General features: G+C 37.4%; 2 protein-coding genes across 2 annotated transcripts in view; both read left to right on the top strand.

Annotated features, from left to right (window-relative positions):
• The window catches only part of DPH6 (diphthamine biosynthesis 6), a 117,244-nt gene that overhangs the window by 82,905 nt on the left and 8,512 nt on the right, over positions 1-25,827 (top strand). The window contains exon 6 of the mRNA XM_080931716.1: positions 21,322-21,383. Within this exon, the coding sequence (XP_080787842.1) occupies positions 21,322-21,383 (62 nt within the window). The remainder of the gene's footprint in view (positions 1-21,321; positions 21,384-25,827) is intronic.
• Positions 25,305-25,649, top strand: LOC308431539 (prothymosin alpha-like; the record flags this gene model as incomplete). Its single annotated transcript, XM_080931064.1, has 1 exon — positions 25,305-25,649. Exon 1 carries the CDS (start codon positions 25,314-25,316, stop codon positions 25,647-25,649), a length of 336 nt encoding a protein of 111 aa, XP_080787190.1. The 5' UTR covers positions 25,305-25,313.

Raw genomic sequence — 25,827 nt, 5'->3', positions numbered from 1 at the left:
AGTGTCCTTAAGAGAGTTGTATCTGGTACATGTCAGCTCACAGCACCAAGAAACTACATCGTTGTTGGTTGGTGTTCTTCTTAGACACATATTGTCACTTGCCAAACTGTGTTGATCAAAGCAACCATTGAGCTACTTGTTTTCAAGGAGTGTACATCTAAATTCTTATTTCGTTGTTCAGCCAATTTGTGACCATGCTTGTAATAAATCTCTACTGAATTAAGATAATCTTCAGAGAGCACTTAGAAAATAAGAGTGGTTATAGAATTTTATCTTTTGTAAATCTGTTAAGATCATCTTGCCTGCACTGCCTGGATGTGTCACATGTTTGTGACAATTCTCTAAGCAGTGCTTGATTCATCGTCCTGACCCTGTTCAGGATTTTCTCATGCAAGTTTATTCGATGACCGGTCTAGAATTTTCCTTTAGGGTAGTGACAGACGTGGGTGATATGGCTTCATAACACAAGCTTCAACCTGTTTCCTCCTTTTCTATTGTCCAAAAGGTCTTCTGTGCTATTAGTATTAATTCTTTAATGTTCTGAAGCAATCTGAACATAGACATCTCCTCAGAGAGAAAAACTTTATTAGAGGATTTTTTGCTCTTCTAGATTAGATTTCAGCTTCATCAAATCTAATTTTATCAAGACAAACTGAGCTTTTCTCAAAATTTTCTTTTTAAAAATAATTGTAAATGTTGAAGATTATAGAGATAAGCCTGGTATATGGTGGGTTCTGGCCTAGCCAGGACTAGATAGTGAACTCCTGTGTAAACTAAACATGACAAAAAACAACCTGCTGTTCGTTGCATATAGATTTATGTTGTCCTCTGCTTTCCCTGTAGAAACCCTTGTTTTTTATAAAATAGCTCTTAGTTTTCAAATGCCTTTGCCTTCCAGTGTAAGCTTTCTGGCACTGTTGACTCAACAGGCTGTTGGGGTTTTACATTTTATTTCCTCCTCAGCTTGGCTTCTGCTCTGCATCAATCTTGGAACAACTCTACAGTTGAGCTTTTGTTTATTGATTTATATTGGACTCAAATTTATATATTCAGCTTACTATTTATCTGAATTATAAAAGGTATTTGATATAATTTTCCTCTTTCTTTTTTATCAATTGGCTCCCATTTTTATATTTGATAATTAACTAGTTAAATGTTTCTTTCTTCCAGTCTTTCCTAATGGTTACTGAACATTAACTGTATTTCCTTCCTCTGCATGCTGCATTGCCTTGCATTCTAATCTACACATGTATCTGTCTCTGTAATGTCTTATTTTTGTTTATATACCATTTATGTATATTGCCTCCGTCCTCCCTCTCACTGTACTTTATCCTCCTGTAATGTACTTGCTTAACTCTGGGATAACTTACTGCTGCCTCAGTAACTCACTTTAATATTCTTCAATTTAGCTTTGCTGGTGATAAATTCTTTTACTGAGTCTGACTAATTTTTCTTTCACTTGAAATCCATTTTCATGATACTATGGAAAACACAGCATTCATCATCATCATCACTGTATTTTACCTAACACAAGCCTTGAAAAATTTTTACTCATCCGCCTCATGATTTATATGATGTATTTTTAATTGTTTATATTTTAATTATGTGTTTTTATCTGTTTTCTGTGGGGAATGAATTGTCGTATGCTTGTGTGATTTTAGCTAGCTTGCTTGTTTGTGACAAGGTTTTACTAACTGGATCAGGCAGTTTGATTTCATAGTCATACTCCCTGGTCCTGGGATTAAAGGTGCATACCACATGGATTTGTTTCTAATCTCACTAGTGGTCCATTATTATTGTTATTTTTGCTACCATTCTTATGCAGACAATATGTAGGTCTCCTAACATCTCTGTGATGAATCTGCTTATCATCTCTTTTCAAATCTTTTGATTGAAGTCTCTGACCTGTCTGTTGGTATCTCCTACAGAGGCTGCTCAAGTACACATAGGTTTCCCTTGTTTGTTTTTTCTGTTCTACTTATTTATTTATTTATCATAGATAATCTATATCTTTGACACATTCATAAAAAGTCATGTAAACTGGTTAAATCGCTGGGGCTATTGCCAGCCTCACGTTCTTGTATGATTTGCAAAGGATATTTCAGAAAAAATGTAGTTACATGTTTAGAAAACTTTGAGCAGTGTTGCTATTTATAAATGACAACATTTGACTAGCTTTAAAATGTTAAACTAGAGAGATGTAAGAAACACATCTGTGATTGGCATTGGTGATAGCTTACACTGATGACTTGGAGTAGGTTTTCTAGAAGCAAATGTTTGCCTCCAAAACTTAAAAGCATAATTATAATGGTGTTCCACAAAGCCAAACTTCATAAAGGTCTTAAAGAGCAAATACAACGAACTTTTAAATACTAATTAGATTGGAAGTCACTGATTTTATTTTATTTCTTTGTTGGCTCCAGTATAAAAAAAATCTTATCATAATGCATTTCTCACCTGCCATGGCCAGGTGTAATTAGACACAAACAAATTTAATGGAGCCAGTGCGCTCTGGGGCCATTCAGCTGTGCTTCGTAATTGCATTTTTTTAAAATATGAAGGTTGTCTAACATCAAGTGGCAAAAGAAAAAAAAACTGTTGACCTAAAGGGTCCTCGTTTATGTTGAGGTAAATTAGCGCAACTCTTTGCATTGGCACATAACAGAAGCAGACAGGAAGAAGTGTGGACTGTTCAGGACTCCGTCTTCATCAGAACCACAATGCCAAGCTATTTCTTTCTTTTCGTACCTCATTTTCTTCCACTGAGAAAGTTCCAGTTTCCCTTCAACAACAACATATTTGAACAGGTTTGGAATTTTTGAACATATTTGAAATATCATTTGTGAGAATTTTCATTTCCAAATTAAAAAGGCTACTTCAAAATGAAATTTTAATTCCTACCCTTTACCCATGAGGCTTTGGGATTCTTTTGTTCCTTTGCTTATTTTTTTCTAATAGTGTCAAACTCTTGCTAAGTGATTATTTTGTTTTTTATAGTTGTAACTCATCAAAATTATATTCAAGAAAATATTTCAAATTTCATTCTTATATTTTTGGTTGTGAGCCTAGACTTTAATGGTCAAGCCATCACTTCAGTCCTCAGAATTTATTCCCTTGCTACGTAAAATGTGAGGTAATGTGTTTATACTTTTCGGGGACATACCTCTATGTGATGCCAGACTGTATACCTAAGAGATATAAAAGCAAGGATCTCAGTTACTCAAGTAAATATGAACTAATGAGTCAGCATCAACTTGTTAGAAGTAAGTCCCCACGATACTTAACATCATTCTTTCTCTACCTAACTCTTCTTACCCTTTGGACAGTTATTTGAATGTGTGTTGAATCTCATGCTCTTTACCTTTGCTGATGGTTTAGAGGTTATTCATATTGCTAATACTTTTGATAACAGAATCAGTATTGACTCATTCATATTAACTGGATATACCTAGCTACTGCATCCGACCAGGAAAAATGCATCAGGAATGTCTATATAGTATGATGTAGATACATTAACTACTAGCCCTTGAAAACCATCCTTAGTAAGATTTTACATGCTGTTTCATTTGTGTGGGTTGTACTTTGAGATGGCAGAGCAGCTAAGCAGATGGGCAGGGTGGAATTAATAAGTTAATACTGAGTATTGTGTTTTGCAAGTGTTTACAATTACTGTTCTAGTAGTGTAGGGGCAAGATGGCATGAAGAGTTGGGTATTTGCAGAAAATATTAATATACAATACACCCTAAACACAGAGATAATAATTCTTTAACAATAGAAATCTCCAGAAAGTGTTAACATAAACAAACATTCAAAAAAAATACTTTCCTGTATTTCCTAACATGACTTGAAATTACTTCTTCAAGAAGGATGAATACTTTGAACATGACCGAGAGAAGCCACTGTAATTCAGTGAGCAGAGTGACCAGAACATTCCAGGCCCACAGTGGTACTGTGTGAGCACTACTTAAAGAGTTAGCTGTTTATCCTGTGAGGGAGGCCACGGGTTATTGTTCGGAAGAGAATTGGTATTTAATAGCAATCTGCAAGCTGTGAAAGGCTACTAGTACGTTTTGTGGCTTCACAGACAGTGATCACAAGCAGGAAGAGTTACAGGTGAAGAGTCTTGCTGTGGTCTGGGAGCTAACATCTAGTGCTGCCCTGTAATGGCATAGCAGAGTGCCCAGATCTTTGCATGAATTTCAGATTTCTGCTTCCAGCCCTTGCTCTTTCCTTATATAATTGGCTCTGTACTGAGACAGAACAGGTAATGAGAGGTGGGAAAACTGAAGGATGGAGACTGGCTTCCCTTTTGTAACTTTTGAGTAATATACTACTGGGTATGGAAGTAGTTTGTTCTACAGAAGACTTTTTTAAATAACCTGGTATTGGGCATATAAGTATGTACTATTTAGTAAACGAACTGTCCAAGATTGGCCCCACTGAAGATGGCAGTCCTACTTTGATATGACAAATCAGTCTAACAATGCTAACAGCTATGTTAGTTCTCTTTTAAACCTGTGGCTTATACTCAGTATACTGATAAGAAACTTACTGAGAAATGCTGCTTTCAGCTCCATTTCATGAATATTGACTTTGTTATATGTTTTTATCCCTCATTTGCCGAGTTGACTTTTGCTTACTTTCTTGATCGGGGAGCTGTAATTCCTTCCCCACTGTCTCCATGCCTCCTGTACCTGGTGGGAATCATCACAGCCTACTAGGAAGGAAATCTGTGCTACTGGTGACCTCCATTTTTCTTTTCTTCAGACTTTGAACATACACTCTTAAGTTTTTTACCCTTTAGGCTACCCTTAAAAGATGCCCATGACCCACTACTAGGGAACAAAAGAGAAATTGTCCCTGAAACTTTGTTTTCCTTACTTAGCAAGTTTGACAATTAATGGCAGAAGTTTCTCTTGTGGCCTCTCTTCCTGGAGATTGTGCTTATTTATGCCCCCCAACAGTCTAATGTGACCTTGTTAAAAGCTTCATGTAATTCCCAAATAAATTACATTTACTGTTTTGCTTCTATCTAGTATTTTATTGACATTTCCTGATAAGTTTAATAGGATGGAGAGAAACAGTGTTCTCTTTATAGACTCGGTGAGCAATTTGACCTCAGCCAGTTAACCTTATCCTGATGTAGAAGGAAGCTATTCTTAATTAGACTCTATCAGTTTCTCCATTATCAACACAAGAGCTTCTCATGTATACCTCTATAAATCTTAATTTCATTGTTGTTCTTTCCTAAAGAAAGGCTTCATATTAGCAAAACAGCACTGCTTAGAAACAGTTGCTGGTTTTCGGATGCTCGGGCATGTCACACTTTATTTTCTTCAGAAACTCTCAGCTGAATGCCATCTGGCCAGGGTGATTTATTGCCGTGGAGTTTCTCAAGTTGCTCTCCTCTTTCCCCCTAGGAGATTGCTTTTTTGCCACTGCACCACTGGTTATTCTCAAAGTGCCCTTGGAGTAGTCCTTTCCCTACAAGCTGTGGACACAGGACCCGGCGAAGTGCCCTGCCCTGTGCACTGCCAGCTTGAGTCCTCTTAGCAGAGTAGGCCAGCACCTCCACTCATGCTGCCTGTGTGTCCTCCTGTTCCTTAGTCCCTTCCCTACCTCAGGCCCTTCATTTCCCAGCAGTACATCTCTGGTGTTTATTTTTTTAAATACCATATTATAAGATGATCTAGACATTTGCAACAAATTCATGAACTGTGGAGCTGTTTTTAGTTTTCCTTTTGGCTGTACACAGATTTCTCTTGACTTTTCAGATGAGGTCATGGTGCAAAATATCTCATACTTACTGTCCTCTTTCCTTTTAGTATCTTGAGCTGCTTTTAAACCCTCAGTTCTCTCAGAAGGCTGCTAACTAAAATTTTCTTTCCAAATTTAATGCATACTTTTTAAAGTTTCACCATGTTAGATTCACAATAGAGATGCCTATACTAATTAGAACATACGCTTTAACTGTAGCCTTCACAATTGCTGGCTTCCACTCCCACGCAAGCACACTGTGATATTCTATACATTACCTTCCTCTGCTTCTGCTTCTAACTGCCCAGAGAAGCCATGCCAAGGCATGCTAATTACTGCTCTCTCTCTCTCTCTGCACTCTTCTGTCATTCATTTGGATAATAATGGACATAATTAAAACCGTGCATTGTAATAGCCTTCCTAGAAAGAATGCTGAACAGCAAAGGTTAAAAGCAATTTATGTTATTCTTTTATATTCTATAGTTAACAATTTTTATACCTGAACTTGGTTCAAATAATTATTTCGTTTAAAAGATTGCTTAATATGATTTAAAGTATAGATAATTTTGATTTAAATATATTCTGTCTTCATTTAGAGTAATTTAGTACAGATTTTTAAGCTTCATAGTTTTACCATACCCAATTGTCTCATAAATTATTTACCATTTTCTACTTATGAAATAAAATCAAGGATTATATCTCAAATTTTAAGTATATTTTATAGAATCTTTAGTTTGAAATACAAATGCAACTAGTTATAAAACCGAGTATCCCTGAGTAGATATATCATTTTATCACTATATAAATAGAGTTAAGATTATAACAGTAGAGAAAAAGAATGCTGATCTCCTTTATTTTAATACTAGCATATTGTTTCTTCAGGCAAGGCAGGAAAAATTAGCCCTGGAATATCTGATTCTGGTATGGATACGTTCTTTGAATTTTTTAATAAAATGATATTTCATTCCTAAAGCATTTATACTTATATCTTCAAATATATGATATATATGAATATCTGTCTTATTCATATATGTATATGTAAGGATATTTGTATACCGATAATAAATTTCAAGCTGTGGTACATTTTCATGATGCATTATTTTTCTTTTTTTTTACATTTTTTTTCAATATGATGTTGTCATTTAAGAAATCATAAAAGACAAATAGAACAGAATGGGAAAAAAAGAACCCTGAAGTAAACCCACCCCTTCATTCTGCACTTCTGCAGGCGTTCCAATATCACCAGAGAAAAATCAGTGCTGGAAGGGAGAAAGTAAAATTCTACACGACCTCTTTGTAGAATCTAAAGCTGTGAAGGTCAGGGAAAGAGTACAGAGCAGTTAGGAGGAGGGAGGATATGGCGAATAAGCTCACGACATGAGTGAATTTTGGAGGTCCTGTATGAGTGTAGGACTGTCACTGTAGCTGATCATACTGTATTATGTACTGGAACTTTCCAGAGAGTGTTTGCATTTTACTAACTTTCAGTTATTATTTGGGTAATGTTCTTTTATGTTATATTCAACTGATCTATAAATATTGTGTAGATTCATAGACTACAGAGGGTAAGTTTTTACTGTTCAGAGGGGCAGTTTGAACATGTCTCACCTTGCTTCTTAGGCGCTCCAAAACTCAGAACAGGGCCTAGACAGACCTCAGATTGTGCTGTTGTTCTGCATCAGCCACTGGAGTACAGGGTTACAGGCCTGGACCAGCATCCCTTGTTCAGAAGTGGATTTTTATGATTATGGAAAACAGTAAGTAGGGCTCAGAATCTGTAGGGCAATGGTAGAGCACTTACCTAGCAGCAGGAGAGCCTGGTTTCAGTCCTCAGTGGCCATCCCCAGAACAAATAGTAGTTATGCAAGGTTATAGAAAGTTAATTAGCTTTACTATGATGAATACTTTGAAACATCTACATATATGAAACTACTAAGTTGCATACTTGAATACTAATATGTCAAATATATTTCAATAGATTTGGCAAGGAGGGAGGAGAAAATAACACGATCAGATTTGCATTTTCCACAGTTCAGTCTTCCTGTCATTAAAATGTCGGTTCCTCGGGCTCTTTGCTGTATTTTTGACTCACATTGAGTGTTGTCCTATAGTCAGTTCATCTCACAGCTTCTGTTTCTATTTCCGTGTCTGCCGTCCAGGGCTCTCTGCTGGGCTCTGACCCCGTTTTCCTCACTGCCAATTAGAGTCTTTTCTCTGGAAATGCAACACACTTCTAGAATGATAGGTACCATTTCTTTTTTTTTTTTCTTTTAATTGAACAACTTTATTTTAAAAAACAAAGATAAATGTACAGATTGTAAGCATTTTTGCATAAAAGTATACAAATACATTTTTGTCCAAGCTTGGTTTTTTTTTTTTTCAGTGCTTGGTTTGATAGTGTGCATTAAGATCTTACTAGTTACAATGAGCATAAAGTACATGTAAAACAGGATGTAACCTAGAATTAGTCAAAGTTTACTTGGTTTGTAAGGATTGAGCATAATGGTTTTTCATTTTCTTTCTTATTTTTTTTTCTTGATCTTCACACAGTCTGTGGGTTGTTTCTGGGTGTTCAGAGTTTTCTGGGGTTAGTATCCAATTATCAGTGACTGCATATTATATCTGTTCTTTTGTGACTGTGTTATCTCACTCAGGATGATATCCTCTAGATGCATCCATTTTCCTATGAATTTCATAAAGTCATTGTTTCTGATAGCTGAGTAGTACTCCATTATGTAAATATACCACAATTTTTGTATCCATTCATCTACTGAAGGACATCTGGGTTCTTTCTAGCTTCTGGCTATTATAAATAGGGCTGCTATGAACATTGTGGTGCATGTGTTTTTGTTGTATATCGGAGCTTCTCTGGGGTAAATGGCCAGAAGTGGAATAACTGTGTCTTCAGGTAGTACTATGTCCAATTTTCTGAGATATCACCAGACTGATTTCCAGAGTGGTTGTACTAGTTTATAACCCCACCAGCAGTGGAGAAGTGTTCCTCTTTCTCCACATCCTCACCAGCATCTGCTGTCATCTGAATTTTTGATCTTAGTCATTCTGACTGGTGTGAGGTGGAATCTCAGGGTTGTTTTGATTTGTATTTCGCTGATGGCTAATGATGTCGAGCACTTCCTTAGATTGTTCTCAGCCAATCGATATTCCTCAATTGAGAATGTTTTGTTTAGCTCTGTACCCCATTTTTTAATAGGGTTGTTTGATTCTCTGGTGTCTAGCTTCTTGAGTTCTTTGTATACCTTGGATATTAGGCCTCTATCTGATGTGGGGTTGGTAAAGATCTTTTTCCACTCTGTTGGCTGCCGTTTTGTTTTCTTGACAGTGTCCTTAGCCTTACAGAAATTTTGCAATCTAATTAAGACCCATTTCTCAATATTTGACCTTAGAGCACGAGCCATTGGTGTTCTGTTCAGGAAAATTTCTCCTGAGTCTGTGTGTTCTAAGGTTTTCCCTACTTTCTCTTCTAATTGTTTCAGTGTACCTGGTTTAATGTGGAGATCTTTGATCCACTTGCACTTGAGCTTTGTACAAAGAGATAAGGAAGGGTCTATTTTCATTTCTCTGCATGCTGAGTGCCAGATGGACCAACACCATTTGTTGAAGAGGCTGTCCTTTTTCCATTGAATGTTTACAGCTCCTTTGTCAAAAATCAAGTGACCATATATGTGAGGGCTCATTTCTGTTCTATTCCATTGTTCCAAGTGCCTATCTCTGTACCAGTACCATGCAGTTTTTAGCACAATTGCCTTGTAATATAGCTTGAGGTCAGGGATGGTGATTCCTGAATATGTTTTCTTGTTGTAGAGGATAGATTTTGCTATTCTAGGTGTTTTGTTATTCCAGATGAAATTACACATTGCTCTTTCATACTCAATGAAGAATTGGGTTGGTATTTTGATGGGGATTGCATTGAATCTGTAGATTGCTTTTGGTAAGATGGCCATTTTTACAATGTTGATTCTTCCAATCCATGAGCATGGGATATCTTCCCATTTTCTGAAATCTTCCTTGATTTCCTTCTTTAGAGGTTTGAAGTTCTTGTCATACAGGGTCTTCCTTCACTTGCTTAGTTAGTGTCACACCAAGGTATTTCATATTTTTTGTGACTATTGTGAAGGGTATCTTTTAGCTAATTTATTTCTCCACATGCTTGTTCTTTGAGTAGAGAAAGGCTACTCATTTGTTTGAGTTAATTTTATATCCAGCCACTTTGCTGAACTTGATTATCAGCTGTGAGCGTTCTCTGGAGGAATTTGTGGGGTCACTTAAGTACACTATCATGTCATCTGCAAATAGAGATGTTTTTACTTCTTCCTTTCCGATTTGTATCCCTTTGATCTCCTTTTGCTGTCTATTTGCTCTGGCCAGGACTTCCAGTACTATGTTGAATAGGTAGGGGGAGAGTGGGCAGCCTTGTCGAGTCCCTGGTTATAGTGGATTGCTTCAAGTTTCCCACCGTTAAGTTTGATGTTGGCTATTGGTTTGCTGTATATTGCTTTTATTATGTTTAGGTATGGGCCTTGGGTTAATGTTCTTTCCAAGACTTTTAACATGAAGGGGTGTTGAATTTTGTCAAATGTTTTCTCAGCATCTAGTGAGATGTGGTTTTTTTTTCCTTGAGTTTGTTTATATGGTGGATTACATTGATTGATTTCTGTATATTAAACCATCCCTGCATCCCAGGGATGAAGCCTACTTGATCATGGTGAATGATCGTTTTCATGTGTTCTTGTACTCGGTTTTCAAGGATTTTGTTGAATATTTTTGCATCAATGTTCATAAGTGAGATTGGTCTGAAGTTCTCTTTCCTTGCAGGGTATTTGTGTGGTTTAGGAACGAGGGTTATTGTAGCCTCAAAAAATGAGTTAGGTAGTGTTCCATCTGATTCTATTTTGTGGAATAGTTTGGAGAGTATTGGTATTAGGTCATCAATAAATGTCTGATAAAATTCTGCACTGAACCCATCTGGACCTGGGATTATTTTGGTTGAGAAGCTTTTGATGACTGCTTCTATTTCTGTATGTGTTATAGGATTATTTAGATGGTTTACCTTATGCTGGCTTAATTTTAGAATGTTGTATCTGTGAAGAATTCATCCATTTCCTCCAGATTTTCCAGCTTTGTTGAGTATAGGCTTTTGTAGTAGGATCTGATGATTTCTTGAATTTCCCAGTTCCAGTTGTTATTTCTCCACTTTCCTTTCTCACTTTGTTAATTTAGATACTCTCTCTTTGCCCTCTAGTTAGTCTGGCTAAGAGTTTATCAATCTTGTTAATTTTCTCAAAGAACCAGCTCTTGGTTTTGTTGATTCTTTGAAGGGTTCTTTTTGTTTCTATTTGGTCTATTTCTGCCCTACGTTTGATTATTTTTTGCCGTCTACTCTTCTTGGGTGTATCTGCTTCCTTTTGTTCTGGAGCTTTCAGCTGTGCTGTCAAGTTGCTGATGTAAGCTCTCTCCAGTTTCTTTTTGGAAGCACTCAGAGCTATGAGTTTTCCTCTCAGTTCTGCTTTTATTGCATCCCATAGGTTTGGGTATGTTTTGTTTTTGTTTTCATTGAATTCTAGAAAATTCTTAATTTCTTTCTTTATTTCTTCTTTGACCCTGCTATCCTTTAACAGAGCGTTGTTTAGTTTCCATGTGTATATGGGTTGTCTTTGTTGTTATTTGTTGTTATTTTTTGTTGTCTTGGTTGTTATTAAAGGCCAGCCTTCGACCATGGTGATCTGAAAGGATGCATGGGAGTATTTCAATCTTCTTATATCTATTTAGGCTCGTTTTGCGACCAATTATGTGGTCAATTTTTGAGAAGGTTCCATGGGGTGCTGAGAAGAAGGTGTATTCTTTTGTTTTAGGATGATATGTTCTGTAGATATCTATTAATTCTAGTTGGTTCATAACCTCTGCTAGTTTTACAGTGTCCTTGTTCAGTTTTTGTTTCCATGATCTGTCCATTTGTGAGAGTGGAGTATTGAGGTCTCCCACTATTATTGTGTGTGGTGCCAAGTATTTTTTGAGCTTTAGTCGGGTTTCTTTTATGAATATTGGTACTTTTGTATTTGGGACATATATGTTAAAGATTGAGAGTTCCTTCTGACAAATTTCCCCTGTAATGAGTAAAAAGTGTCCTTCTTGTCTTTTTTGATAACTTTTGGTTCAAAATCTACTTTATTCGATATTAGAATAGCCACTCCAGCTTGCTTCTTGGGGCCATTTGCTTCGAAGGTTTTTTCCCAACATTTTACTCTGAGATAGTGTCTGTCTTTGTCTCTGAGATGAGTTTCCTGTATGCAGCAAAATGCTGGGTTTTATTTATGTATCCAGTCGGATAACCTATATCTTTTTATTGAGGAATTGAGTCCATTTATGTTAACAGATATCAAGAAATAGTGGTTGCTGTTTCCTGCTATTTTTGCTTTTGGAGGTTGAATTGTGCCTGTATATCTTTCTTCTTTTGGTTTTCTTGCTTAGGAGTTTTCTTGTTTTTATTAGGATGTAGTTCCCCTCGTTTATTGGGTTTCCCCCCTATAATTCGTATAGTGCTGGGTTTGTTGTCAGATATTGTGTAAATTTAGTTTTGTCTCGGAATATCTTAGTCTGTCCATCTATGGTGATTGACAGTTTTGCTGGGTATAGCACCTTTGGCTGGCACCTGTGCTCTCTTAGGGTCTGAATGATGTCTGTCCAGGCTCTTCTAGCTTTCATAGTCTCTTTTGAGAAGTCGGGTGTGATTCTCATTGGTCTGCCTTTATATGTTACCTGGCCTTTTTCCCTTACTGCTTTTAATATTTTTTCTTTGCTTTGGGCACTTGGCGTTTTGACTATTATGTGTCGGGAGGAATTTCTTTTCTGGTCCAACCTATTTGGAGTACTGTAGGCTTGTTTTATGCTCATGGTCATCTCATTCTTAAGGATAGGGAAGTTTTCTTCTATGATTTTGTTGAAAATATTTATTGGACCTCTTAGTTGATATTCTTCGCCCTCTTTTATTCCTATGATCCTTAGGTTTGGTCTTCTCATTGTGTCCTTGATCTCCTGGACATTTTGGGTTAGGAGATTTTTGGTTTTTGCATCTCTCTGAGTGTTTTGTCTATGTTTTCAATGTTGTCTTCGGCCCTCGAGATTCTCTCTTCCATCTCTTGTTGTCTGTTGGAAATGCTTGCATCTGTGACTCCTGATTTCTTTTTTAGGTTTTCTACCTCTAGGGTTGTCTCTTTTAGTGTTTTCTTTATTGTGTCTATTTCCGTTTTAAATTCCTTCTTCCATTCCTTTATCTCTTTGGTTCTGTTTTCCTCTATTTCTTTGATTTCTTTGAGTGTTTTTTTTTTTTTTTTTTTTTTTTTTTTTTTTTGTTTGTTTTCTCTTTAAAAGCTTCTAATTCTTTATGCTTTTCCTCCCATTCTTGTTTAAGGATCTCTATCATTATCTTGAGGTATGATTTCAGGTCTGAGTCTTCTTTTTCAGGAGTGTTTGGCATTCTGCTGTTTGCTGTGATGGGAGACCTGTGTTCTGGTTTTGCCAGGTTGTCTTAGTTTCCCTGGGGCAAGTTCTGTTGTCTTGCCATCTTATTGTCTGTGATGGATGATAAGTTGTCAGTCATTGGTTCTTGTCTCTTCCTCGTACCTGGCCTGTGTCTCTGTTCCTGGTGGCAGATGGCCTGAGTGCCTGTTCTGCACACAGGGGCTGCAGGCTGGAAACAAATACCCCACAGCATGGTTCCTGCTCCCTATAACCAATCGGGGTTGGAGGGGGCACACTTTTTGCACATTCGGCAGAGACCTCTCAGCTCGATGGCTACTCAGAATGCCCTAGGTACCATTTCTTTTTATTCCAAATTTCACATAGATTTTGTTGTTTTGCAACTCAAGTAAGGTAGCAGGCACTGTTACCTTTTAACTTGCTCTAAACTATAAAGTTAAGAATCATCTGAACTTTTTTTCTCTCGCACTTTCCTAGTTTTACAAGTACTGTCTCTCTCATGCCTAGTATTGCTCTGCAGTCTGTTCCATTCTTTTCTTATTAATGCTTTTGTTTTAGTACAGCCTCTCCCCTTCCACCAGTCCGGGAGCCTGTGTACTCACGGGCCCTGCTACTTCCAAGCATGCGTCCAGCAAAGGCAGAGGGCTGAAGGGCAGGGACATTTCTAAATTTCAAACTAGGTCCAAGGTCAACACCACAGCTCTGCAAGAATTCATCAGTCATGTAGCTATAAACTCTCACAGTAATAACTAAACTCATAAGGACCCCACTCTCTTTTTGCATGTTCATTCTCAGCCTTTGGCTTTCTCCATCTTTAAATTTACCAAGCTTGCAGATTCCAGTCATGCCACACTTAAAGCGCATTTGAACACTTAGGCAGGTGTTTCTTAAAGAGCTATTTCTACTATCCTTTCCTCTGCTGTACACGTATATTTCACTTTTTATTTGTTCTTTTCGTGTAAAGAATTCCACAATAGTTCTAAAGTAGGAGAGAGAAAATTTTGGTCCATTGCTAGTAAGTATTGATTATTATAACTGCACAATTATACTCAATGTGATTTACTAGCCACTCATTTCATATATGCTGTAAATTTCAAAGTGATTCCATAAGAATGAGTCTATTTTATGATATAAAATTTCAGGCTATAGATTTAAGAAAGAAGGCGCATATTGAGACAAGCCTCAGCACAGTGAATAAGATAGTTAAGCATTTGGTGGCCTAATTAGAAGAATGGAAGGTAAAATGTTGAAATGATGTTCTCGTCTGACTCTAGCATTTCACATGTCATCTCATTCTTATCTTAGAACTCATAGAGCCAGCCTTTTTTCCTATCTATAATTCTTAACAAAACACTTCCATCTTATTCTCAAAATACACAAATATGTTATAATGGTATAGGTTTTGAGTCTGGGAAGAACTAAATGTTTCATTTATTTAAAAACAATTAACTTTTACAATATGGGATAATTTGTTTTGATAACTAGTGAGTATGACAGAACAGCAAGAAATAATGTGGCACATGCACCAAGTGTGCCTATGTGCCTGTGTCTGTGTGTGCGCCTATGTGTGTGCCTGGGTATATGTGTGTATAGGTCTGTGTGTGCATTAGTGTGCCTGCGTATGTGTCATATGTGTGTATCTGTGTGGGTCTGTCAGTGTGCATGTCTGTGTGCCTGTGTGTGTGTGACTGTGTATGTGTGTCTGTGTGTGTGTATGTGTGTGTGTGTGTGTGTTGTTATTATAGATTTTCAGTTCCTGCCTGCTGTAGATTAAACAAAAATTATAGGCTGGCCCAAAATTGCTTCTCAGACTGATTATGCCTTTTCTAATATCGATAGTGATTTTGCAGTAAAAGTGTACGCTGCTGAAGTTAAGATGGGAACACAATTCATTTCACTGGACTCTGTAAAAAATAGTATTATCAACTATTTTGTGATGTTTCCTTCATCGTATATTGGGCTGTCCTGAAGAAATAAACCTCCACTTGCTTTCATGACAGGAGATAATAAATTGGCTGATATAATTCAGTTGAGATGTTGAAAACTGCATTGAAAATAATGGGGCATAACATTTTAGGGTTAACATTTATTCATAGATGATGCAATTAAATAAAGCAGGCATTAACTTCAAGGTCAGTCAGTAAAGTAATAAAATTGAATATTTTAATTGAATTGTAATCGTTTCCCATTGATACATGCAACTAAAGTAAAATGGATGTCAGCTCCGCAAATTATAGTTCTTCCTCCTAATTAATTTCTTAATTCTGCATGGAGCTATCCAGTGCCTAGGTCTTGTTGTGGGTTTATTCATCCACCCATCTTCCATAAAGGAGTGTCTGCATGATGTGATTAAATGGTTAGATGTCAGAATTTATAGTCTATCTTTTCCTGTACATTGGAGAAAATCTTGTTAGTAACTTAAAATCTCATCCCTGTGAATTAAAACATTCCTGAAATGAAATGACATCCTGCATTCTCTGGACTGTCATCTTCTTTGTTAATATTTTATTTCTTTATACTACTATTTATACCAACATTATAAATGACTCAATGAATAGAAATTTTAAGAGACATGAATACATCAAGACAGCATTTTATAACTGGCTCTTTAAGGAGATAAACTAAAAATATTTTGTGAAATTGAAGAAAAGCACAGTTAGTGTATTTTCACAACTTAGACTTCACTAGATAAGAATCACTAAGTGGAATGAATCTAAAGAAAAAATGTCTCTCAGATGGAGGATGATGAATTGAAGCTGCTGAATGACGTTTGCATTAAAAGAGCCCATGAACTGTTCTGGCTTCTTCATATGCTACCAAGGTGTATAATGTAACTTTACAGAGAGAAGCAAAAGACATATGACCACAAAGGTGTTTCAAATCACACTGACACTTTGTTGAATGTAGGTATTGTTTATTTCGGCTTTGTTCTATTCTGTTTCTTAAGAAAGAGAATATTGTACATTTTACAGAAGTTGCATTAGTAATTAAATAATTACGTACATTTTAATAATTAACTATATGATATGAATTCAAACTTTACCAAATTCCTGTTATTCATATACTTCTAAGTAGTTCCACATAATACAATCAGCTCAGCATAAATAAAGCTATATTTCTGGATTGTTCTGTAGTTGCCATTAGAAGTGTAAATGAATTCTCCTTCCAGTAAAGCAAACAATTTAAATTAAGAAATGATTCATACCTTTCAAGATTTATGTTTAATTTCAACTCAAGCATTGACTTGTTTATTTTTAAACTTGTAAAGTAATCCAGTGATAAATTTAATTTATTGATACTAATCTGACACTGCACTTCAATTCTCAATTATAAATGTTCTTGCATATCAGAATTCTCTGTGCATAACATCCAGTTAAAAATTCTTGGGAGGAGTAGAGGAGAGAAACCATAATCAGGATATATTATCTAAGAAAATAATCTATTTTCAATAAAAGAAAACCTTAAACCCAAAATTTGAATTAAAGAAGGCTAGAAGCCGACCTATCAGAATTTCACCAGAATTCTCAACAGAGACTATGAAAGCTAGAAGATCTTGGACAGATGTCATACAGACCCTAAGAGAACTATCAGACTGTATACATAAATAGGACCCACCATTTTGCTGCATACAGGAAACTCATCTCAGTGACAACGAAACACATTACCTCAGAATACAAAGCTAGGGAAATTTTTTTCAAGCAAATGGTCCAAGAAACAAGCTGGAGTAGCTGTTCTAATATTGAATAAAATAGATTTTCAACCAAAGCCTATCAAAAAAGACAAGGAAGGACACTTCATACTCATCAAAGGAAAAATCTGTCTATCAATCCTGAACATCTATGTTCCAAATGCAAGGGCACCCACATTCATAAAAGAAACTTTACTAAAACTCAAAGCATATACTGTACCACATACAATAATAGTGAGAGACTTCAGCATCCCAGTCTCATCAATGAATATATCATGGAAGCCGACACTGAATAGAGAGAGAAACTAACAAAAGTTTTGAACCACATGGATTTAACAGACATCTATAGAATATTTCCTCATAAAACAAAAAATATACCTTCTTAGCACTTCATGCTACCATCTCCAAAATTGACCATATAATTGGTCACAGAACAGACCTTGACAGATACAAGAAGATTGAAATAATCCCATGTATCCTATCAGATCACCATCGACTAGGGCTAGTCTTAAATAACAAAAGACAACAAAAGACCAACATACACATGGAACCTGAACAATGCTCTCTACTCAATGATAGCATGGTCAGGGAAGAAATGAGGAAAGAAATTAAATACATTTTAAAATTTAATGAAAATGAAAGCACAACACACCCAAATTAGGGGATACAATGAAAGCAGTGCTAAGAGAAAAACTCATCTCTGAGTGCCTCTAGAAAGAAACTGGAGAGAGAGCATACACTAACAAATGGGCAGCACACCTGAAAGCTCTAGAAGAAAAAGAAGCAGATACACTGAAGAGGAGTAGACTGCAAGAAATAATCAAACTCAGAGCCGAAATCAACCAAGGAGAAACAAAAAGAACTATACAAAGAATTAACAAACCCAGGAGCTGGTTGTTTGAGAAAATCAATAAGATAGCCAAACCCTTAGCCAGACTAACTTGGGGGTTCAGAGAGCATATTCAAATTAACAAAATCAAAAATGAAAAGGGAGACTTAACAACAGAAACTGAAGAAATTGAAGAAATCATGAGATCCTACTACAAAAGCCTATATTCAGCAAAACTGTAAAATCTGGATGAAATGGACAATTCTCTTGAGATATACCAGGTACCAAAGCTAAATCAGGATCAGATAAACCATCTACACAGCCCCAAAACCCCTAAAGAAATAGAAGCAATCATCAAATGTCTCCCAACCAAAAGAAGCAAGGACAATATTGGCTCACTATAGAATTTCATTAGACTTTCATAGAAGACCTAATACCAATGCTCGCCAAACTGTTCTACAAAATACAAACAGAAGGAACACTACCCAACTCATTCTTTGAATCCACAATTACGCTCATACCCAAACCACACAAAGATGCTACAAAGAAAGAGAACTTCAGACCAATTTCCCTCATGAACATCGATGCAAAAATACTCAATAAAATTCTTGCAAACCAAATCCAAGACCACGTCTGAACAATCATTCACCATGATCAAGTAGGCTTCATCCCAGGGTTGCAGAGATGGTTCAGTGTACAGAAATCCATGAACATTATTCACCATAGAAACAAAGAAACAAACCACATGATCATCTCACTAGTTGATGAGAAAACATTTGACAAAATTCAACACCCCTTCTTGTTAAAAGTGTTGGAAACATCAGAAATTCAAGGCCCATACCTAAACATAGCAAAAGCAACATAGAGGAAACCAGTATCCAACATCAAGCTAGATGGTGAGAAACTTGAAGCAATCCCACTAAATTCAGGAACTAGACGAGGATGCCTACTCTCCCCCTACCTATTCAATATAGTACTGGAAGTCCTATCCAAAGAAATTAGACAGCAACAGGAAGTTGAAGGGATACAAATTGTAAAGGAAGGAGTCAAAATATCACTATTTGCAGATGACATGATAGTATACTTAAGTGACCCCAAAAATTCCAACAGAGAACTTTACAGCTAATAAACAACTTCAGCAAAGTGGCTGGTTATAAAATCAACTCAAACAAATCAGCCTTCCTCTACTCAAAGGATCAACATGCTGAGAAATAAGTTAGGAAAAAGACACCCTTCACAATAGTCAAAAAAATATGAAATACCTTGGTGTGACCCTAACTAAGCAAGTGAAAGATCTGTATGACAAGAACTTCAAATCTCTGGAGAAGGAAATTGAAAATCTCAGAAGATAGAAAGATCTCTCGTGTTCATGGATTAGAAGGATCAGCATTGTAAAAATGGCCATAGGAAGAACAACAATATCAAGCAACCAAACCCCCCACAGCTCCCAGGGACTAAAACAACAAAACAATGAGTACCCATGGAGAGACCCATGGCTCCAGCCTCATATGGCCTATGCTCTAGGATCAAGAATAGACAAATGGGACCTCATGAAATTGCAAAGCAATTTTAAGGCAAAGGACACTGTCAAAAGGACAAAACGGCAACCAACAGATTGGGAAAAGATCTTTACCAATCCTACATCTGATAGAGGGCTAATATCCAATACATGCAAAGAATTAAAGAAGTTAGACTCCAGAGAATCAAATAATTCTATTAAAATTTGGGTACAGAGCTAAACAAAGAATTCTCAGCTGAGGAATACCAAATGGCCAAGAAGTACCTAAAGAAATGTTCAACATCCCCAGTCATCAGGAAATGCAAAGCAAAACAACCCTGAGATTCCACCTCACACCAGTCAGAATGGCTAAGGGGGATGGGAGCCAGGGGCTGGGGGGAAGGGAATAACATTTGAAATGTAAATAAAGAGGATATCCAATAAAATAATTTTTTAAAAATGAATTCAATTATATTGGGTTTTCATTTACATGTTATTAATTATGCAGTCATTTGTGCTCTAAGAAATAAGCCTATATTGGTAGCTCTTTTCTATCTGAATATTTTGGTTAATAGGACCAGTGGTTTTCCTACCACATTCACAGTTAATAGTACCCCTGTAAGAATGCCTGGGCTGATTTAAAGACATCAATAATGTGAGTGGCTTAGGCCATTGCCTTCTCAAGGACAGGAGCTTCAGTCCCTAGAGCTCTCTGGCTGTTATCCAAGAACTGTTTTCTAAAAACAACCTGAAATGCATTCCATCAAGGTAGTAATCATGAGGTCCCTAATGACTTGTCACTTTCTAATGAACAGAAATTGAAGTAAATGCACAATGCACTCAGATGCAGTTCTCTTCCAGGCTGCAGGAGCAAACTAAGTAGGCATCATTGAGAGCAACATATTGGTCTGACATAAGGATTGCTATATGCAGTGTTTAATGTAGAAAGATCTATGTGGAAAAATATCTAGACTGCCATATTGAATTGAGGTACTTTACTAAAACTGGGATATTTTTTGGTAAAGAATTATACTTTATTTAAATAGACACATTGTTTTGAGAACAGCTCTGATTTTATTTCATAATATGAGTGTATGTATATTATGAACTATTAACTGAATTAATTTTCTAAGTGTAACAGTTTATTCTCTTTTTATTATTATTTTATAACTGCATTTAAGAGAAAATAAAATAAGCATAAGACATAAAAATCACACTATATAAATAAAATAAACCACAACAAGTAAAATGCTGAGGTTTTGTGTTTCCTTTTTATTTTTAAATTACTTTTATTCTTTTACAATCTGTAATTGCTCCCCTCTAAGTCCATCCTCACACAATTCCTCATCTCATTCCTCCTCTCCACTGTCTACAAGAAGATGTCCCCCACCTGCCAAGCCTACCCACTCCTTGGGGCCTCAAGTCTCTTGAGAGTTAGGTGCATCATCTTTTCCCACTGGAGGGAGCCATATATCAGCTAGTGTCTGCTGCCTGGTTGGTGTCTCAGTGTCTGAGATCCCAGAGGTTCCGATTAGTTGACACTAGTCTTCCTATGGGGTCACCTTCTTCCTAAGCTTCTTCCAGCCTTTCCCTAATTCAACCACAGGGGTCCCTCCTGCATTCAGACCAATGGTTAGGTGTAAGTATCTGTGTCTGTCTCAGTCAGCTGCTTGTAGGACCTCCCAGAGAACAACCATACCAGGCTCCTCTCTGTAAGCACACTATAGCATTGTATTTCCTTTTTTTTTTTTTCAAATTGTGCTGTTTTCATCTTTTTTGCAATTCCCGAATCGAGAAAGTCAAACTGACGGAAGTATCTGCCTATTGACACAACTGTAATAAAGTAAAATTGAGTTTTTAGGGGCAAGAAAACAGCCATCCCAGGGGAATAGGATAGTAAGTTCTGCTGGAAAAGTTAATTTTTACTTCAACATCAAAACACCTTATGATATGTCGAGATTGCTGCCCTGGGTGGGGAGGGCACAAGGGAAGAAAATGTGCCTTTACAGCTCTAAACTGACACTGACCTAGAAAAATGTCACCTTTCTTGACAGGCTTAGATCCTGATAAGCATCTTGGGAAAACCCTGGTTGAAATGGAGCCTTATCTTTTAGAGGTAAGAACCCATGTCCCTCTTAAAAATATCAGCATCTAAATGGGGAAATAGTCCCATGGAATCATGACTCAAATAATGATTTTTGTGTCAGAAAAAAATTAATACATTCATCATATGACTTGTGAAAGGTTAAAATGTCATAGTGTGTATAGAAGTATGTTTAAAATGAGGTAACCCAAACTGGAAGGAGTTTGTAATTGCAAGAGGGAGTGAGAAAAGAGGGAAGTGCTCTGAGTTCCTGTTACAGGGACAGTACATGGTGGATGTACCACATGCACCACAAGTGCAACATGAGCCCCAGTGCTATAGATCTGAAGCACACAGGAGTAGAAACTTCTGGAAGCTGTTGAATCTAGTCCTCTTTACAACGATGAACAATGAATAAACTGGCCAAGAAGCAAACTTGGTACTTCATGCCAAGTACTTCGTGTGTTCTACATATTAAATATTTGTTTTCACCATTCCTTCCTGTTACTTCCTTCGAATTGTATTGGAGACTGGGCGTAGATGTTGGGTTCGATGCAGCATTGATAACACAAGTGGTGTGACTGTTAGAATGTGAGAAGGTGTTAAACCTACAGTTTAACAGAAGCAGATGGACAGTAACTTTCCGAGCAGAGCAGAGCCCTGCTAAGTATCCTGTACAGCAGCTCAGTCCCTTGCTTTGTCTCTGGGTGTAGTGAGGGACAGTCGCCACGAGCTGCTACACTCCACAATAACTTTATGGGTTTCATATTGCTTTTGAAATTGTTTGTAGTTGATTGTTTTGTGGTATATCAAAATATGTCAAATGAATAAAAGTCCCTAAAATATTAATTCATTCTGATTAACAAAACTAAACACTTGTTATGTGACAGTCAGGTAGTACAGACTAAAAGGGAAATGAATGAGTGTATAGTTATGACAAATTCTGCTCAGGCTCTGGTGAACTTGGTGTTGTTTGAGTCTTTATCTGGTTGCTTTCTGTGTTCAGTTGGCATCTTCTTCCAACCATTGATGGCCTTGGTTCATTTTGTAGTTATATCCAGTCATGGCCACCAGATTGAAACTAGCTTCCACCCCTCCCAAAGCAATACTGACATATAATGAAGTCAGTTTCTCTAAAGTGAAAGAAAGAAGTAAGAGACCATGGCTTTGAGAAAAGTTCTCAGACAGAAGTCCTCTCCGAATGTTGATATTGTAAGTTGAAGGACTGAAGGGAAAAAAGCTAATTAAATAGGGTGGTTCAAGTAATAGTACTGTGCTCTTCATGAGCCTGAAATGAAGAAATTTGAATGCTTTACATAAAAATGTAGCTAATTGACAAGAAAGGCACGTTTACCATAATTAAAATATTACATGATCTATACTTATTTTGACATATTACCATACTCCACTAATACATCCAATAGTGTGCTTCTATTTTAAAAGATGATTTTAATTCTATAAGAATAAAATGCACATAAAGTTTTAGAAAGTGTCAAGGTGTTGGTTATAGGTAAATCTGAGTATTGTTTGGCATTTCAGTGTTTAGTTAGAAGAATTAAAATAAGGGAAGAAATAAGGGGAAGAAAGGCCCTAATAACCTACGGCAGATAAAGCAGCTTGGTTCCTAATGTAAGCCCAGGTAGATGCTGCTAGATGGAATAGGACCACCTGTCCTAGAGTAGCTGCTGAGAGATCTTAAGCAGTATACAGGTTTATATAATACTCAGGTTTGTATAGTACTCAAACACAAAAAATGTCACATAGGCTATATTATTATACACATGTATATGATGAGGTTTTGTGAATTTATATAAAATTTAGGGCTTTCTCCAGAATATCCTATTACGTATGTTCAAAGATGTCCAATCTGAAATATGAAACAATTTCAGATACTTAGTTTATACCGAGACATAAGACAGAAGAAACAGATTTCCAGACATTACTCTGTCCTTTAGAGTTTGTCTTGCTGGGAGCTTTTGGGGATGTTAACACCACATATTGAAGTTTCAAACACTGAATTGAGGATTAATTACCTAAGCAATGAGATGTAAATGAAGACTTTTAAGAGAAAAACACTATTAGTGGTAGTTTGGGCAACAGAAATACCTGACTGCTCTATGCTGTATTTAAAAGGAAGTGGTAGTTTCAAACTTTCTCTGAATGTTTACTGCAGAGGAACTCTTGATCTCCATTGTCATAAGATACTTGTAGAATTGAATATTAAGTATGTTCAGAATCAACCTATGTTCCCAGTTCTGTGCAAACTGCTGAAATGAGAACAAAACAAATTGAATGCTTGGCATTTTTATGTTTACTTTGAGAAAGAAAAATATGAGGAGAAATTAGGGAAACGAGGGAAGAAAAGCCCGAATAACCTACATGAGATAAAGCAGAGGGGTTCCTATTTTATTGGATATTTCATGTATTTACATTTCAAATGTTAGTCCCTTTCCCGCCCCCCCCCATTCCCTACCCCTGCTTCTATGAGGATGCTCCCTCTCCCACCCACTCCAACCTCAACACTGATATTTCCCTACAGTGGGGAAACCAGTCTTCTCAGGACCAAGGGCTTCTCTTCCTGTTGATGATAGACAATGCCATCCTCTGCTACATATGGGGCTGGAGCCATAGGTCTCCCCATGTGTACTCTTTCGGTGGTGGTTTAGTCCCTGGGAGCTCTTGTGGGGGGGTCTGCTTGTTTTATATTGTTCTTCCTATGGGGTTGCAAACTCCTTCAACTCCTTCAGTTCTTTCTCTAAGTCATCCATTGGGATCCCTGTGCTCAGTCCAGTGGTGACTGAGTATCCACATCTGTATCAGTAAGGCTCCTGCAGAGCCCCTCAGAAGACATCCATATCAGGCTCCTGTCAGGATGTACTTGTTGGCATCAGCAATATTGTCTGGGTTTGGTGGCTGCATATAGGACATATCCCCAGATTGGGAAGTCTCTAGATGACATTTCCTTCAGTCTCTCTCCCACTCTTTGTATTTCCTCCCATGAGTATTTTGTTCTCCTTCCTAAGAAGGACTGAAGCATCCACATTTTGATCTTAATTCTTCTTGATCTTCATATAGTTTTTAAATTGTATCTTGGGTATTCTGAGCTTTGGGGCTAATATCCACTTATCAGTGAGTGCATATTATATGAGGGGTTCCTAATTCAAGCACAGATAGGAGCTACTAGACAGAATAGGGCCACTTGTCCCGGAGTAGCTGCTGAAAGATCTTAAACAAATTTGAATGATGGGTCAAATTTACCTGGGCAGTGGCCACAAAGTAAATCAATATGACTGAAGATTCATTAGCAGGAAGGCATGCACAGACAAGAAACTTATCTAAATGAAATTAAACGGGTGTTGATAGATCAGTAAGGAAAAGGTGAAAGACTGTAGGGCCCAATCTTGAAGGGCCTTCAGGGATGGGCCAATTTAGAATAAGAAATAAGATTTAGAGGGTTCTTCAACTACAGTCCATGCTGTTGGAGAAAGCTGGGGCAATGGAGCAGCAGTATTCCTAGACTAGGAGTGAAGAATTTAGAAGTAAAGTTCATGCAGCTGTTAGAGGAAACAGATGTGAGATGGATCTACATGGAAATATTGTGATTGGGAAGATGAACATCAAACTTTCCACAGGCTGGGGAAAACCAACAATCATTCACACACACTGAAGAACATCAGAAGCACTTGTTACTATAGAAGGCTGCAAGTTTTAGAGGGAGAATAAAAAAAAAAAAAAAAAAAAAAAACAAGACAAGCTTGAATTTTTAAAATTGACTGGATTTTGTCATGACATAGAACCTGAGTGCACCCCCGACTGGCTGCTCCGAAAAGCCATCTTTGCATTGTTCCCGGGTCATGCTCCTGGCTCACTGCAGCCGACGCGGACTCCGGCAGGTTTCTCGCCAGAGTCCTCGAACTCGACTAATTCCTTACTCACAGCATCGGACCACCGGCGTGCCCCACCATGTCAGACGCGGCAGTGGACACCAGCTCCGAGATCGCCACCAAGGACTTGAAGGAGAAGAAGGAAGTTGTGGAGGAGGCAGAAAATGGAAGAGATGCACCTGCCAATGGGAACGCCCAAAATGAGGAAAATGGGGAGCAAGAGGCTGACAATGAGGTAGACGAAGAAGAGGAAGAAGGTGGGGAGGAAGAGGAGAGGGAGGAAGAAGGTGACGGTGAGGAAGAGGATGGAGATGAAGATGAGGAAGCTGAGGCTCCTATGGGCAAGAGGGTAGCTGAGGATGATGAGGATGATGATGTTGACACCAAGAAGCAGAAGACCGATGAGGATGACTAGACAGCAGAGGAAAAGCTAACCTTACACACCGTGACCTATTCACCCTCCACTTCCCGTCTCAGAATTCAAAGGTGGTCACCTTCCAGTAGAGAAGCAGGCCCCGCCCACCCACAGCGGGTAGTGCCACCAACCACAAATGACATGCGCTCTCCACCACCCCACCAAAGCCACAACATGA

Source organism: Micromys minutus (genome assembly GCF_963924665.1).
Source record: "Micromys minutus genome assembly, chromosome: 17".
NCBI classification, from domain to species: domain Eukaryota; kingdom Metazoa; phylum Chordata; class Mammalia; order Rodentia; family Muridae; genus Micromys; species Micromys minutus.
Note: the sequence above shows the minus strand (reverse complement) of the source record. Positions and strands in the feature narration are given on the sequence as shown.